We start from the raw sequence: 16010 nt of genomic DNA, 5'->3' as shown, positions 1-16010 counted from the left end.
AGGCCTCCAAGTAGATTCCATTCCATTGACCACAACTCCCTGGCTTCTTTCCTTCAACCAGTTCCCAATCCACCTCACTACCTGATCATCCAGACCAGAGGGATGCTGTGGGAGACAGTGTCAAATGCTTTACTGAAATAAAGAAAAAACACATCCACTGCTCTACCATCATCAATCCACCTGGTTATGTCCTCATAAAAGGTTATCAGATTAGTAAGACATGGCTTCCCCTTTGTAAAAATCATGTTGACTCCTCCTAATGTCCTTGATATGCCTTAGGATAGCGCCAAGGATAAGTTGCTCTGTCACCTTTCTGGGGATGGAGGTTTTGAAGCAGATAAACTTTGATTTGCATTCTGGGTGAAAACAAGGTTTGAAAATTATCAGATAATCTGAGGTGCTCCTCCTATGTCTCCTCAGACTGTTAAATTACACTATATATGTCCTGTACGTAACATATACATAGCAAGAGACATAATATCACACCCTGAGGTGTCCTCTTTTTCATACTATTCACAATGGAGGTAAGCCATGGAACTCTGCAATAAATCTGATTCTTCACCTCGCAGGCAAAAAACTCTTCAGAACCCAAGGTGGTGGATCTCTCCCGCATGCCTGTATTTGAAGCTAGTGGATAATATGATGAAAGTTGACAGAGCAACCTTAACTTTCCCTACAATTTCTGTGTTAAAGTATAAACTTTTGAGAAAAAACACTGGAAAACAAAGAATCTCTGACACATCTGACATTACAGTGTAGCACGCTGATATGCCTGTGCCTTGTATAGTAATCCCACTCTAGATCTGTGATTGACAAAACACTATTTCATACATGCTGTCATTTTAGGTAAAAAAGGATATAATCATTTGGATAGATTTTTCCCTATATATATATATTTAAGGGCAGTATCATTTTAAGACCTGGGGTTAAGGAGTTTTTGAATGTGAGTCAACCCTGAAATATTTGAGGAAGGTGATAGAGTATTTCTGCAACACTTTAACCCCACCTGACAGAACCATAGCAAGGTTTCATTTGAGTGAACCATATAAAATAATGTGAAGTTGGAATAATCTTTAAAGGTGCAAATGAATCACTTCAGATTTCAGAATGACACTTGGGCAGTGTTCTGTTGCAGAGTCGGTGGCGAAACTCTCCTAGCATGGGCTCTGGTCAGTTACGTGATAACTTTTTCTTGGCTTCAGGCTTTCAACAAAGTTTCAAAGCAACAACAAGGTACCATTGTGCTCAGAAATGTATGTAAGGCAACATTCATTCAAGTGTTGATCTGCGTCTCACGGGCCAAGAAAAACAACAGTTGTTTATATAATCTTATCCATAGCTCTGTTTTCCTCTGAGTACCCCACCCTCCACAAACCAGCAGCTAAAAAGCTGGATCTTGCTGAGAGCCTGCTCTCTTCTCGTGTTCTTCTGGACCTGGAGCTGCACACAAAAGCCATGTGAAATGCTGCTTGTCACAGGCATGAAATCAGTAGTGAATCTAGCCAGTTTCCATGAAAAAACCCTCCCAAAATATGGACTATGAGTATAAAATAGCGCAATGTGGCATGAGGCATAGTTTCTGGAGGACAGAGCAATCAGCTTTGTGTGGAACATGGTTGTCTTTGGTGGTACTGGCGTTGCTGATGTCAGTTCAATGCTTGTGAGCTCTTGGGGCTGCTTCAGCTTTCTTATACCAGCACCTCCTGAATTTCTCCACTTTCCCTCTTTTCCTCTATTAAGTGTGTGACCTCTTTGACAGAGGGTTATCATTTACCATCCAGTCCCTAGAACCTATGAGATTTATATGGTGCTAAAGAATAAATAATGACACATTTTCCATATGAACTTAATTACTTCTCTTTGCATTTTACAAAGAAACATGCAAAAAAGACACAAGGTGAGACAGCTGTGTGTTGGTCTTGTTGGGCAGATGAACACTCTGAATTTTTCGCAAGGCTTCATGTAGATCCATCAAATTCACAGGACTTAACAACATTTCCCTTCTCCTCTCCCACCTGTCTGAGCCCCTGTTTCTCCAGTAGCTGAATCCCCTGGATCTGGGGGGGAGGGGAAAGAAAAGGACAAAACAAACCTCATATTTGCTGTATGAAAGCTAAGGAGATTTTTGCTGGTAAGTAGAGGTGTGCCTCATGTCTTCAGTGGGTCCTGTATTATGTCAAGCAAGATTGAAGTTCCAGCCTGTACTGCTCTAGAATTTAAATGTCCCAAACGCTATGCCTTTATCCTCATGGTGCTCGTGGCAGATACTGGTTTCCTAATTTATGGTGAGAAACTGAGTCAAAAAGAGTGGCTAACTGTTGTGTCCAAAGCCACACAGCAGGACAGAGTCTTGAGTCCAAATTAGTGCTCTCACTGCTGCCTTTTCCTCTGGACTGTGGATTTCATAGAATCACAGAACGAGTTTGAGTTGGAAAGGACCTTGGAGATCATGTAGTTCCACCCCCCCCTGCCATGGGAAGGCATGTGTCCTACTAGAACAGGTTACTGAAGGCCCCATCCAACTTGGCTTCGGACATGCCTATGGTTAGCGCTCCACAGTGTCTCTGGACAGCCTATTCCAGTGCCTCACCACCCTCATGGTGAAGAATTTCCTCCTAAAGCAAGCTTCTGCTATTTTGAAGCCATTAACGCCCATCCTGTCACTACATGCTTAAAAAAATCTCACTTTGCAGCTATCCTTCAAATACTGAGAAGCTTCAATAAGGTCTCCCTGAAGGCTTGGCTTCTCTGGGCTGAACAACTCCAGCTCTCCCAGCCTGTCTTTATAAGAGAGGTTTTTTAGCCTTCTGATCATCTTCACAACTCTCCTCTAGACTCATTTTTACACTTCTGTGTCCTTCTTGTGTTGGGGGCTCCAGTAGAGGGGGGGAGTCAGCTGCCTCAACCTGCTGACCATGCTGAACCTTTAAAATTTGGACTTTATCCTATTTCTTCTGAAAGAACTAGGACTTTTGCCTTGGCACAGAGAAGCTCGCACCAGTGTTATCAAGTGTTTTGCCAGACAAAGGTTTCAGATGACCAAGGACTGGGACCTAACATGCCAGGACAGGCATTTTTTGCTCCTGCTTGGCTGTACAGCAAAGGTTTAACACAACTATATTGAATGCTGGCAATAAGAACTGATTTATGGCTACACTGACTCTTTCTCAGACTACTTTTCTCTCTCTCTCTTTTTTTTTTTCCCCCTTAGATTAAAAAACTTCTCGAGCAGGGACCTGGCATTCTCCTCAGGGAAAGACTTTGGAGAAAACAGTGGACTGGCTGTGTATGTAGCTGAGGCAATTGATGCAACTGTCACTTGGGAGGACATCAAATGGCTTAGAAGGCTGACCTCACTGCCCATCGTTGCCAAAGGAATCCTCAGGGGTGTGTAGCTCTGCAGCTTCCCATAAGGCAGGCATGGCATACCTTTTTGCAGGGGCACTAGAGAAGGAGAAGAACTCATGCTGGGGAAATTTCAGTAGTATTGCATATAACTGTGTTGCTTTTTAATGGCAATCATTTGGTTTGCTGATGTAGAATATGGTGGGGTGTGCATGCTCATGCTTCTGTGCAAAACAGAAAACAGCCAAAAAGAGAAATCTTCTTTTTTTATTGGTAGATTAGGAACCCAGCAACAAAGACACTTACAGAAGCAGCTGCTTAAATAAGTACCTGGAGTGTCAGAATGTTTTAATGGCTACACAAGTATGTCTACCTTGATGTTCAGTAAGTAGGGACCAGAGCGACTGGTCCCTAATCTAGTTGTTTGGCTGTCATCACATCAATTATACTTTAAATCCTGTGGCCAGGAAAAATTAACTTGCTCTGTCTATTGTGTCTGATAACTAACTGATCTGAGTGTGATGCTACTTAAAGGGAAGCTGGATTTTTACTTCTTCCTGTCTCACCAACCTTTTATGATCAGTCTCCTTTTATGACCAGGTTACCTGCCTGGTAAATGTGGGGAAGGCTGTGGATGTAGTCTACTTGGACTTTGGCAAAGCCTTTGACACAGTCAGCCACAACAAGCTCCTGGCCAATCTGGCAGCTCATGGCTTGGACAGATTCACTCTGTGCTGGGTCAAGAACTGGCTGGATGGCAGAGCCCAGAGAGTGGTGGTGAATGGTGCCACATCCAGTTGGCAGCCTGTCACTAGTGGTGTGCACCAAGGATCAGTGCTGGGCCCAGTCCTGTCCAACATCTTTATTGATGATCTGGATGAGGGGATTGAGTCCAGCATCAATAAGTTTGCAGATGACACCATGCTAGGAGCAGGTGTTGATCTGTTGGAAGGTAGGAGAGCCCTGCAGAGGGACCTGGACAGGCTGGATGGGTGGGCAGAGACCAATGGCATGAGATTGAAGAAGGCCAAGTGCAGGGTTCTGCACTTTGGCCACAACAATCCCAAGCAGCACTACAGGCTGGGGACTGAGTGGCTGGAGAGCAGCCAGGAAGAAAAGGACCTGGGGGTACTGGTAGATAGTAGGCTGAAGATGAGCCAGCAGTGTGCTCAGGTGGCCAAGAGAGCCAATGGCATCCTGGCCTGTGTCAGGAACAGTGTGGCCAGTAGGACAAGGGAGGTTATTCTTCCCCTGTTCTCAGCACTGGTCAGGCCACACCTTGAGTCCTGTGTCCAGTTCTGGGCCCCTCAATTCATGAGAGATGTTGAGGTGCTGGAACATGTCCAGAGAAGGGCAACAAAGCTGGAGAGGGGCCTGGAACACAAACCCTATGAGGAGAGGCTGAGGGAGCTGGGGTTGTTTAGCTTGGAGAAGAGGAGGCTCAGGGGTGACCTCATTGCTGTCTACAACTACCTGAAGGGAGGTTGTAGCCAGGTGGGGGTTGGTCTCTTCTCCCAGAGAACCAGCAACAGAACAAGGGGACACAGTCTCAAGTTGTGCTGGGGGAAGTATAGGCTGGATCTTAGGAGGAAGTTTTTGACAGAGAGAGTGATTTGCCATTGGAATGGGCTGCCCAGGGAGGTGGTGGAGTTGCTGTCCCTGGAGGTGTTCAAGAAAAGCCTGAATGAGGCACTTAGTGCCATGGTCTAGTTGACTGGATAGGGCTGGGTGCTAGGTTGGACTGGATAATCTTGGAGGTCTCTTCCAACCTGGTTGATTCTATGATTCTTCAAAAGAGTGCTGAGCAAAATAAAGTGGTTTCATTAAGTATGAATTATTACTGTAATGATGCCAATGGTTTTGGTTTGGAGAAGTTAATTTAACGGAATAATTTCTAAGTGGTGTGTTGTGAGGCATAGCAGAGAAAATAAAAGCTAGCAACCAAAGTGGTAGCTAATCCAAAATGGTAAAATATTCTCTTCCAACATTTCAAGTTACTGTTCTGATTTATTTCTTAAAGATGAAAGAGTTTCCTGTTTTGAGATGGTACTTTGGCATGATGAAGATGGTTTTGTATCAGCTGACAATGGGGTTTTTAGTGGCAAAATTTCCCTTATCACTGTGTCGAGAAACTCCCAGGTATGGAAGGACGTATTTTTATATCTGTTGTTTTGGTTTTGTTTGTTTTGTTTTGTTTGCTTTTTTTAGCCAGTGATGCTAAAGAAGCTGTAAAAGTTGGAGTAAATGGCATCTTGGTGTCAAATCATGGAGCACGGCAACTTGACGGGGTCCCTGCAACTGTAAGTACTGGTGCCAATATGTATCTGCAGTCTCTGGGTTTCTCTGCTTTTTTACTTCTTGTTAACTTTTGCTGGACACATGGTAGCTGGAGAGAAAGACCACAGATATGCCTTACCCCATGGGCACTAATTTCTCTCCACTTCTTGGTGTATGTCACATCACACTAAGTTAGGCAAAGCTTCCCCTTGGTGAGATCAAACCAAAAAACCACAAGACGGCTTACATGTGGCTGGCAGTTCAAGATACCTGAGCATCCTGTCTTTGCCTGCAGCACCCTGCATGGAAGTCTAGAAGAGCAGTTTCAGATAGTGTCTGTTAGTTAAAAGCCTAGAAATTGGAAAGTCTTTAATTTTTTTTCCTAATTTTCTCTTATTTCTCCATTCTCATCCTTTTTTTTTTTTTCATTTTTAAGACCCCCATGTTGTGCTTTCCAGTTCACAGAAAGTTGTTCTATAATTGTTTTTCCCTTTTAATGTTCCTCAGAGACTTGTGAAAAATTGTAGTTAGAGAGCAGCTTAGGGCAGAATTAATGCTCCATTTTCATCCTTTCAAACATTTTCACCTTTGGAAAAGGCACAGGGTGGTTAAATTTCCTTTTTCCTTTTCCTTGTCGTGCTACCCTGTGCTTTTTCCAAAGGTGAAAAGGCATTTGAGAAGTTCTGAACTGGAAAAAAATAGAAGGAAAATGAAAAAGTGTGTGTTCAAGCCAAAGGAAAAATACCCAAATTCCAGTCATCATTCATCCTTCATTCTGTGTGGGAAACCTGTGCACATAAAATGAAAAGGAGAATCGAAGCCCAGTTCGACTGTTTCAGTATTCCTAATGTGTCCTTGATGAACAGCCTGATGTTTTCCATGATCATTTGCTGAGCAGAGAGACTGGGACAGAGTATTTTCACTGTGCAGTATTTTGCACATGAAGTCTTATCTGCTCAGCTCTCCTGTCCCATTGTCCCTCCCTCCCCTGGAGCCGTTCTGTTCTTCCCTTCCAAGAGACAGCTGAGGATTCTCCCAGCCCCATTCCTTCACCTATTAATTTTTTAGGTCTTCACATGCACTCGGTGACCGCCTGGTTGTGTTGGATGGTTCTTCACCAACCGAGCCCTGCACTGGGGAGACAGCTGCCAGCACAAATGTTTTTTCTAAATGGCTAATGAAGCTGAGGCATTGTCCTCGAAGATGCTTTTGTCTGACTGTCCAGGCATTCCAGTAGGCTGGTATGACAAAGACCTCCTGATGTTAGGACTTTTTCAGACTGAGATTTTTCTTTAAAGTACTTAAAGGAGACCTATAATAAAGGTGGGGACATTCTTTTGAGCAGAGTCTACAGTTGACAGGACAAGTGGTGATGATTTTAAACTATAAGAGGGGAGATATAGACTAGATAAAAGGAAGAAATTATTTACAGTGAGGGTGGTGAAACACTAACATAGGTTGCCCAGAGAAGTGGTACAACCCCATCCCTGGAAACATTCCAGGTCAGGTTGGACAGGGCTCTGAGGAATCTGATCTAGTTTTAGATGTCTCTGCTCTCTGCAGGGAGTTTGGACTAGATGACCTTTAAAGGTCTCTCCCAACCCAAACCATTCTATGATTCTATGAAATGTGATTATGTGTTGTTGGAGAGTGTGCAGCTATTCGGTTTTAGACACCTCAAGGGGAACCCAGTTTTCAGAGTGTGGCTGCTTCATGCTTCTGAAATAAATCTTTCTTTATCATCTTGTCACCTTTTGAGAATGCATTCCTCAGTTTTGCCAAGAGTATTTGAAAATCTTGGGCTTACCTCTGTGTGTGAGGAAATCCAACAGGAAGAATGTATGAGGACATTAAAAACATCATTTTGAAAAACGATAAAGAAATCTGAATGACTTCTTGCCAACTGCAGTAGCACAGAATTTAAACTTGCAGGTGACTTGTTATGAGTTATGTCTTTTGCAACACTGTATTGCAGAAGAGAAGGCATTATAAAAGCTGGTATGTTCACTGGATTTCAGCACACAAAGAACTACATTTCAGGATGCAGTTCTCATAATGTAAATACCTGCATCAGATCATGCTAAATGTTTCTGGTTTAGAAATATTTGCTTAACTTCATGGTTTTTCAGAATGTGAGCTGAACCCAAGCTGGTTAATATTTCTAGTGTCCAGTTACACATTGAGGAAATCTATGTTTTAATTATGGTTTGCATCATACTTCAGTTATTATAGCACTTCAATGTTGATATGGTTTGTCAGGATGTAGAAAGTGGTCTCTCTATATGGAAGCAGATTGAAAATATGTTTGGCAAGAGAGCAAAACCAAAGGGAGAGTTAAAAAAATCACAGCAAGTGCCAAACTTCAAGAAACTTTTAGTCCAAATCTAAAAACAAACTGCTCTTTAAAGGTTTTCCCCCTCATCTCCTAGTAATTTCTTAGCCATTAGAAAGGAAATTAATTACATCCATATTTGAAAGACATGAATTTTTTGGACGTTTTGTCTCACTACCACAGTCTCCTTAGTACTTGACTTACAGCTTTGTCTATCCTGATTTTTATGAATAGGAACTACTTATCTGGTATAGGAGCAGTTGCTCTGCCATTAATGCACGAGGCTTGAATTCGAGAGGCTTCTCTCTTTGTTGGGATGTGAACATGATGTGGACATATTACTTAATTCGCTGGTTAATTACTTGTAACAGTAAAAAAATCCTTTCCTCCCTTCCTGTGATTTCCTGTGAAATTGACTGTGATTCAGTTTCAGCCCCAAACTATTGAACACTGGAAGTCTGGGGAACTGTTTCTTATATTCTTCTGAAATGTCTGATACTGACTTGTGTTAGATACATGTTATGGGGTCAGATGGACAATTTGTGTGACACTTATGATTCTTACTCTATTTATGTGACTTTCTAAATAACTTTGACCTTTGTATATATCTGCTAACATGCTAAGTCACTACTGGTTTTCAGTAGAAAGCTGTGGTGCTTGTGCATAGTTAAGCGTGCAATTGCTCATTTAGCTTATTTATATCTCGAGTCCTGTACATAAGAGTTCACTTAAACAGGGCTACAGAAGTGGAAAAGTTGTATCCCTCTTTTACTTTTTTAGATTGATGTCTTGCCTGAAATTGTTGAGGCTGTGGAGGGGAAGGTGGAGGTGTTTCTAGATGGTGGTGTAAGAAAAGGCACAGATGTTCTCAAAGCTCTAGCTCTTGGTGCCAAAGCTGTATTCATTGGAAGACCTCTCATCTGGGGCTTGGCTTATCAAGTAAGTTAGAAAAAGCTCAAATTTCTGTTTATAGATCCCTAGACTTGCTGTTTGTGTTTAGCATATGCATGTAAGCCTGTGTGTGCACACAGGGGTGCATGTGTGCTGGTTTCTGTACAAATTCAGACCACCTAATCTAAAATTCACTATGACGAATAGTCAGGTTGTGCACACAACTTTGCCAGCACACAGATAAATGTCTGTGTTTACATACATGAGCTATACGTACACCTAACAGTCCATATTGTTCTCTAACCTCCTAGGGTGAAGAAGGAGCAAAAGAAGTTCTTCAGATGCTGAAGGAAGAGTTTCGACTGGCAATGGCATTGACAGGTAAGACATCAATGTTTTATCTCATTAACAATCACATCTGTCTCACATTTCCTCATAGTTTTCATTTGCCCTGGGCAATAGGGCTGTAGTAACTTACAGAAGAGAGATGGAAATGTTTGCCAGGTTAGGCTACGGAGAGATGGAGAAAGGACTTGTTGTTATCTCTGTCTTACAGATGGGGAACTAAGGAGATTAAATAAAAGCAAGCAAAAAGATTCTTTGCAAGGAGAGCAATAAGTCTGTAGAAAAAGTACTGACAAATCCTTGGTCACCAAGGGGTGGCTTTCAGCTGACAGGATGTAGGCTTCTATGAGATAGAAAAATAAAAGGCTTAGTGTGCACTAGAAAAGCAAAGTCGTCTTCTGATATGTAACTTCTCCTCCAGGATGCAAGACAGTAGAAGAAATTGACAGGACACTGATACGAAGAGATCAAGCACCACTTTCCAAGATTTAGATCTGAAGACTATTGCTGAGTGCTGTCTGTTGTACAGAAAGTGTGCTACCAAACAAAAAACCACCTGCCTTTACCCTTTGGGGCTCATCCTGCAATCCTACCTGAGAAGGCATGTAGGAGATCACTCATTGTAAAACGTACTTGAAGCAAATTTTACAAGTGTTTCTGTATTCTCCTAGGCTCTTCTAGGAGTTGTGATTAGAGATGGGCTTTTATAGAACAGCATAGAAACTTCTAAGTGTTTTGCAACAAATGTTACTATGAACTTACATGCCTGGAAGTAACTTAGCCATTAAAATGAAACTAGAAACAGAAATGTTTTGACAGCAAACAGCTATCAAAACATTTCCGTTTATAGTTTCCTTTTGATGGCAAACAGTGATCAAAATACAGAAATGTAATTAAAAGATACTTCTTCCTCACCGTTTAGAGATATTACATCGAGGTCATAGAGATTAAATCTTGCCTTCCTATGAACAGTGTCATTTTCCTAGTGACTATGTGCCATTCCTTGATAAGCATGTGGGCTTGTAGCTGTAGTTCAGAGGACTCATGGTTGTAAAGAATTTAACAGCAAAGCAAAATCATGTACGTTGTGTTAGTTAAGGGACACAAAGCCCCCAGCAATCAGGTAATTGTTTCGTAGTGCATCGGGCACAGGCCAGATCCTTGGCTGTGCAAATCCTTGCAGCCCTGTTGCCTTCACCACACTGTGCTGACAGTACCCTGATGGAGCTCTGAGTTACATTCTTCACCTGGTTTCATTGGCTGACAGTGGCAGGTGAAGGCTGATGCTATCTAGGACAGTTTTCAGGATGTGCAGCCACGTGCAAAAGAGAAACTTGGCTGAGGTATTAACCTGTGGCTTGGGAAGATTCTAGTAGTTCTATTTGCTTTCCATGAACAATCTTCATGCAGGTAAGTGTTAATGTTCTACACTCTGCTTATGATGATAGAGACAATATAGGTTCTGCTCCTCTGTTCTCTGAACAATCCAAATGCAAACTGAATTCAGGAGGATTTTTGTGACTGTTAAGAACAAAGGAATAACTTCCTACTACAAAATGACTGTTTCCAAAGAGCAGGCAGAGGAGGTAAGACTCTGCTAATCTCATTTTGGGTAAAATTAAGGATGGTTCCTTATCTGTTTCACTTCTGTTGCAGGTACAGCAGTGTTACTGAGAGCAGGCAGAGGTCTTTAAAATCTTGTTATAGAAATTTGGTGTTCTTTTTTAAGGGAGATTAGGGAAAAAAATTAAAAAGCCTTGATTTCATTGTTCCACAGTCACTGACATTACTGCCTCAACCATTTGTTTCCCATCAGTGTCAGAAGGACTCACACATTTAGACTATCCCTTTCCACTTTGTTTGAAATATCCCTTACTGAGCTTTAGAGGCAGCTTTATAATAACATGATGGAATATTACAATGTGAACTAAAGCTGGGGCTGGAATTCAAAATGGGGAGAAAACCCAAAAGGCCACATGCTTGCCCTTCAGTTGTAAAATCTGTGCTTTTATTTACTGGAGAATCTAGTGTGTTGCTTGAGGGTTGCATAGCAACAAAATAAAGTTTATCTGTGTAAGGAAATATGACTGTTTCTCAGAGCACGGAGAAGCATGATTTCTGCTGTTTACTGCACTTATCATATCTGTTGCAATGTGGACTCTGTCAGATGTCAATTACAGACTAACTTCAGAAAGACTGTTTATTTTAGATAATATAAATGTTACTTAAAAGACAGGGGCATAATATCTCATGTTTACATGCCTAAGATCTATTTCTAAAGTTTAGAAGATGCAGTTTCCTGTCTTTGCCCCAACCAGATTCAAGCAAAGTTCTGTGACAATGTGGTCTGGGATAAGTTCTGGTAGTGAGGAAACCAGTTTTGTTACTTCTGTGCAATTAACTATTTCAAATTTTCCTTGAATAATGGGTTTATGTTGTTTTTTCCTACTTGTTATCTGAGAGTTGTCTGACTGCCTTCCAGTTCAACCTTAATAAGAACTGACATTCATTATAAAACAAAAGTAGAACCAAATCCTGAAAGGCTGTGAGGAGATGTTAACAGAAATTAAATTAATTTGCCTGGGAGACTTCAGTTTTTAAAATAGTCCATAGTGAAGATGATTACCCTTGATTTTGAGACAACCGAACATAACTGCTTCTGGAAATTGTTTTTGAAATGAAGGGAACTCTGTTTGGTTTTGATTTTGATTTGGAAAGCAGGAAGACCAAGTGAGTGCTCTTAGCCATTGGAAAGGTTGAACGGTGCCCAAGCTAAGAAAAAAATCTGCACATGGATTGTATCATCTGGAGAAGCTGAGAAGACAGCACACACAACCGGTGGTGGCTGTAGATCTTTCTTCGGTTTGTGAAGGTGTGTCTGAGGAGAATCTAAGCAATATAACAGAAGAAAATCATAGAAGTATTTAGAAAAAATACAATATTTGCCTCTACTGCAATAAGTGACCCCAGAAAACTCTTGGGAACAATTTGGCACAGTCCTCAGATCAGGGCATAGAAGCAGTGTAGAACAGAAGATGTATTTTGCATTTATGATGCTGAGTATATCTGCCTATCTGTTCATCAAATAAGAAACGCGGTGTCTTGATGGTTTTATTCATGTCATTACTTTCTGACTCTGCCTTGCTTCCACACTAAGCTGGAGACACCACAAAAAAGGTCTAAACAGGAAAAAAAAAAAAAAAAAAAAACAAAAAAAAACCCCAACCTCCCCCCCTGAAAACCCAAACAAAACAACAACAACCAAGAAAACAAATAAAAGAGGAACAGTGAGTGACATATATGTACCCAGAAAGATAGCACTCAACTGGTGTGCTGTGTCCCTAGAAAAATAACAACCCAAGTGGGAGGCTGGTGACAGAGCAGTAACAAAGTGGAGCTCCCTAGCCACCTCTGAGGTAGCTCAGAAACATTCCCTGGAAAAGGAGATCACAGCTCTTAATGAGAGAATGTTTATCAGTTCCTTTCATGGAGTGAAGGGAGCAAAATCAAAACCTGATTCTATGAAAGATGAGAAAGATCTTCTGCTTCTTATGAGAAAGTGGTACCTCCCATGATTCTAAGATGTGAGGCAAGCTTCTACATACTGATGCTGCATATTCAGCATACATGTCTGATGCTGTCAGTTTAGAATATTCCCTTTTTGGGATCACTCCCACAAAGTTTTCTCCTTGGCTTCAGTGAGCCCATAGAGGATTTCATCTCCTGAAGAGAATATGGAAGAATGTGGCACTCTATAGAGGATGTGTAGAAAGTACTCAGGAGATTTGGAGAGGCTTCAGCTCTTGTTTGAGATCTGACCAGCTGGACTTGAGAGACCTGCTTCTAGCAAGAAGTTCTGAAGACGACAGTCTGTTTCAGAGTGATAAGGTCAGTGAAGGTGTATGACACTGTATGGACATCTGATAAAGCACATCAAGGCTGGACATTTAGAGAGTAGAGCCCTCCTAACTAAACCAAATAAACTTCTGCAAAAGACAGGCTTAAGCTACCACACATGGGTGGCTTGTGCCCAGATGACTGGGAACATGTTTGCCATAAGAGCACCACAGAGGTGCAGGACTGCTGGCACAGTCTGCTGAGCTAAAGATGGCAGAAGTCAGATAAGTGTTGTGAGATCATCTGACCTTTCAGGTAAAAAGTGGAGGAGAAGGTAAGTGTATCTTTAGGACAGGCTTTAGTTTGTTTGTTCTTTGAAGCAGAGACCTGCTGCTTTTGAGTGCCTGGAGCCTGTGCACAGGGTGGAGAATCCAGTAGGTAAATAATAGGAGTCATAATTCAGTGCACTGAAGCTGAAGAGCTGTGAAAGACGTGATCTGTTTTCTTGTGACCTCCACCCCTCGCTGTGACTCTGGGACACATTGTTGTGTTTTATTTTTACTAGTGGCCAAGTCAAAGAAATAGTTCTAGAACTAGCAAGAGCTCCTCCTCCATCCCCAGTTTTTCAGATTAAGCATGAAACTTGTCTGTCTTACAGGGAATTTCTGAACATAAATAAACAAATACTTAGAGTGACTCGCTTTGATAAATGGACAGAGTGGGTTGGGGCCTGTTGGATACGCAGGCGACTTAAAGATGAAGCAGAGTGGGGAAGTAGGCAGGAATGGCTCTGCTTTTCTTGGCTTCTCAAATGGTTTTCAGGCTGAAATCAAATACTTGAGAGCATGAGGAAAGCTGGCTTCTAAAGTCATGATTTTGCAGTGAACCTCACTGTAAGGATATCTCTTATAAAGCTACTTTTGATGTGGAAATTTGGCTTCAAACCACACTGAAGGCCATTATAAACAACCACTTCATCACAGGGCACGAAGCTGTTGGCTTCCTTGAACACTCCTAGAAAGCAAGTCTAACCTTACTAAGCCATAACCTCAGCTAGTGTAAATCAGAGAAGCTCCATTGACTTCATTAGTTTATACTGATTTACACCAGCTTTTGAATTCTGTCACTGTTTTTAAAACAAGGTTGTCAGTCTCAGATTTAGATACTAATGAGTCACAGCACTGTAATTGTTTCACGATGCCTATATGCTCCGTTTTGTTTTCATTTTTGCCTTGCTTCTGTTTTTCTTGTTTCCTGCCAAACAGAGGGAGAGTACCACATACGTTACATTCATAGCAAAGATGTTTTGCTGCTTTGAGAACATGTCCTCCAGATGCAAAATGCCTGTATGTAGTAGTTAAGTTTCTTCCTTTGTAGAGGAAGAAGCTGAAACTGGTTATGTGCCAATATAAGAATGCTCTTGAGAGCCAGTCCTGTGTTTCTTCAGGGCCTGGAGCTCTCTAAGGGGCACCCAGAGACTCTCCCAGTTGAACTTCAAAGATTGCCCCCTAAGGATTTCCAACTCCTAAGTCATCATTTAAGATGAATCACATTCAGAAGCATATGGATAGAAATGCCCTGGGACCATCAATACATCTCTTTGTCACAATGGTGTGGGGTGCTTGTGTAACCCATATTGCATAGTCAAGTGCAGTGGTGGCACCTTTATGGTATGGAAGGCTGGTATATCACAGAATCAGCCAGATTGGAAGAGACCTCCAAGATCATCTAGTCCAACCTATCACCCGGCCCTATCCAATCAAAGTGGAGATACATGGAGATGGTTTGTTCAGCCAGGAAGACATTCATATAACTAGACAATGACTAATATTGTAATTTTATGGCAACAGCAGCTGTAGGTTCCAGTAAAGGTCAAGATGGCATTGAGCAAGACAGCAAAAATGCTTTTCTGCAAGTAGTAGTAGTCTTTACCCAACAAAGCCAGAAGTGCAAAATTAACAGGCACAGGAAGACAAAGTCTCTCTACATAAAGTGGGAGTAGAAACAAACTGATCTCCCCAGTGAAGTCCTTTAATTTTCCATTCCACTGCTTTAATTATAAACCATGCTGTTCTGTCTAAGGCAGATAACTATGGGGCAGGCATTACACATCGCTAATACTCAACAACCATGAAGAAGATTCCTAAATGAACTATGGAGCAGAGAGTGAACTAAGCCATAGCAGAGCCTTTCAGCCTGTGCATTTTTCCTTGCAAAGGTGGAAATCCTTGCACAACTGGAACTGCCATTTTGCCAATCAAAATCTGATTGTGGTGGTTTTGCAGTATGGAAATGGAAACATAGAATCATAGAATCAACCAGGTTGGAAGAGACCTCCAAGATCATCCAGTCCAACCCCCAGCCCTATCCAGTCAACTAGACCATGGCACTAAGTGCCTCATCCAGTCTTTTCTTGAAGACCTCCAGGGACGGTGACTCTACCACCTCCCTGGGCAGCCCATTCCAATGGCAAATCACTCTCTCTGTGAAGAACTTCCTCCTACCATCCAGCCTAGACTTTCCCTGGCACAACTTGAGACTGTGTCCCCTTGTTCTATTTTCCTCCAATCCCCTTTGTATACTAGCCCCTTTAATTTTGTACACTGTGTTAATTAGATTTTCCTGTTAGGAGAGTGAAAGCAATGGATTTTAAACACTTAGCTGTCATTAAAAGATTCCTGCAGACCAGGTACTCAAATTAGTTTCAGGAGATTTGTTCAGTTTTCAAGAATGGCTGTAACACCTTCAGAGGAAGATACAAGAACCCTACAATAAGGCAATGCGGCATAAATTTACCTCTTACACCAATTTAGGGTGTGTGTGGTATGCACTTCTTATGTAGTATGGTTAGCAACTAAGTTCAGCACATACTGCTGCAAGAGCCAAAAATCTAGCATGGATATGAGATAAGCAGTCTTCATAATAGAGAAACCAGAATGCTGGTTAGAGATGGGAATTTGAATGGCAAGATTATCTTGCATGC

The 16010-nt window shown here is 41.8% G+C and overlaps 1 protein-coding gene across 1 annotated transcript in view; it reads left to right on the top strand.

Annotated features, from left to right (window-relative positions):
- HAO1 (hydroxyacid oxidase 1) overlaps nucleotides 1-11272 on the top strand; it is a 32368-nt gene extending 21096 nt beyond the window's left edge. Inside the window, exons 4-8 of the mRNA XM_064146780.1 lie at nucleotides 3212-3387; nucleotides 5554-5645; nucleotides 8735-8893; nucleotides 9157-9226; nucleotides 9612-11272. Coding sequence (XP_064002850.1) covers nucleotides 3212-3387; nucleotides 5554-5645; nucleotides 8735-8893; nucleotides 9157-9226; nucleotides 9612-9682 — 568 coding nt within the window. The 3' untranslated portion in view covers nucleotides 9683-11272. The remainder of the gene's footprint in view (nucleotides 1-3211; nucleotides 3388-5553; nucleotides 5646-8734; nucleotides 8894-9156; nucleotides 9227-9611) is intronic.
- Nucleotides 11273-16010: the final 4738 nt, after the last annotated feature.

The sequence above is a fragment of the Pogoniulus pusillus genome, chromosome 7, assembly GCF_015220805.1.
Source record: "Pogoniulus pusillus isolate bPogPus1 chromosome 7, bPogPus1.pri, whole genome shotgun sequence".
NCBI lineage: Eukaryota > Metazoa > Chordata > Aves > Piciformes > Lybiidae > Pogoniulus > Pogoniulus pusillus.
Note: the sequence above shows the minus strand (reverse complement) of the source record. Positions and strands in the feature narration are given on the sequence as shown.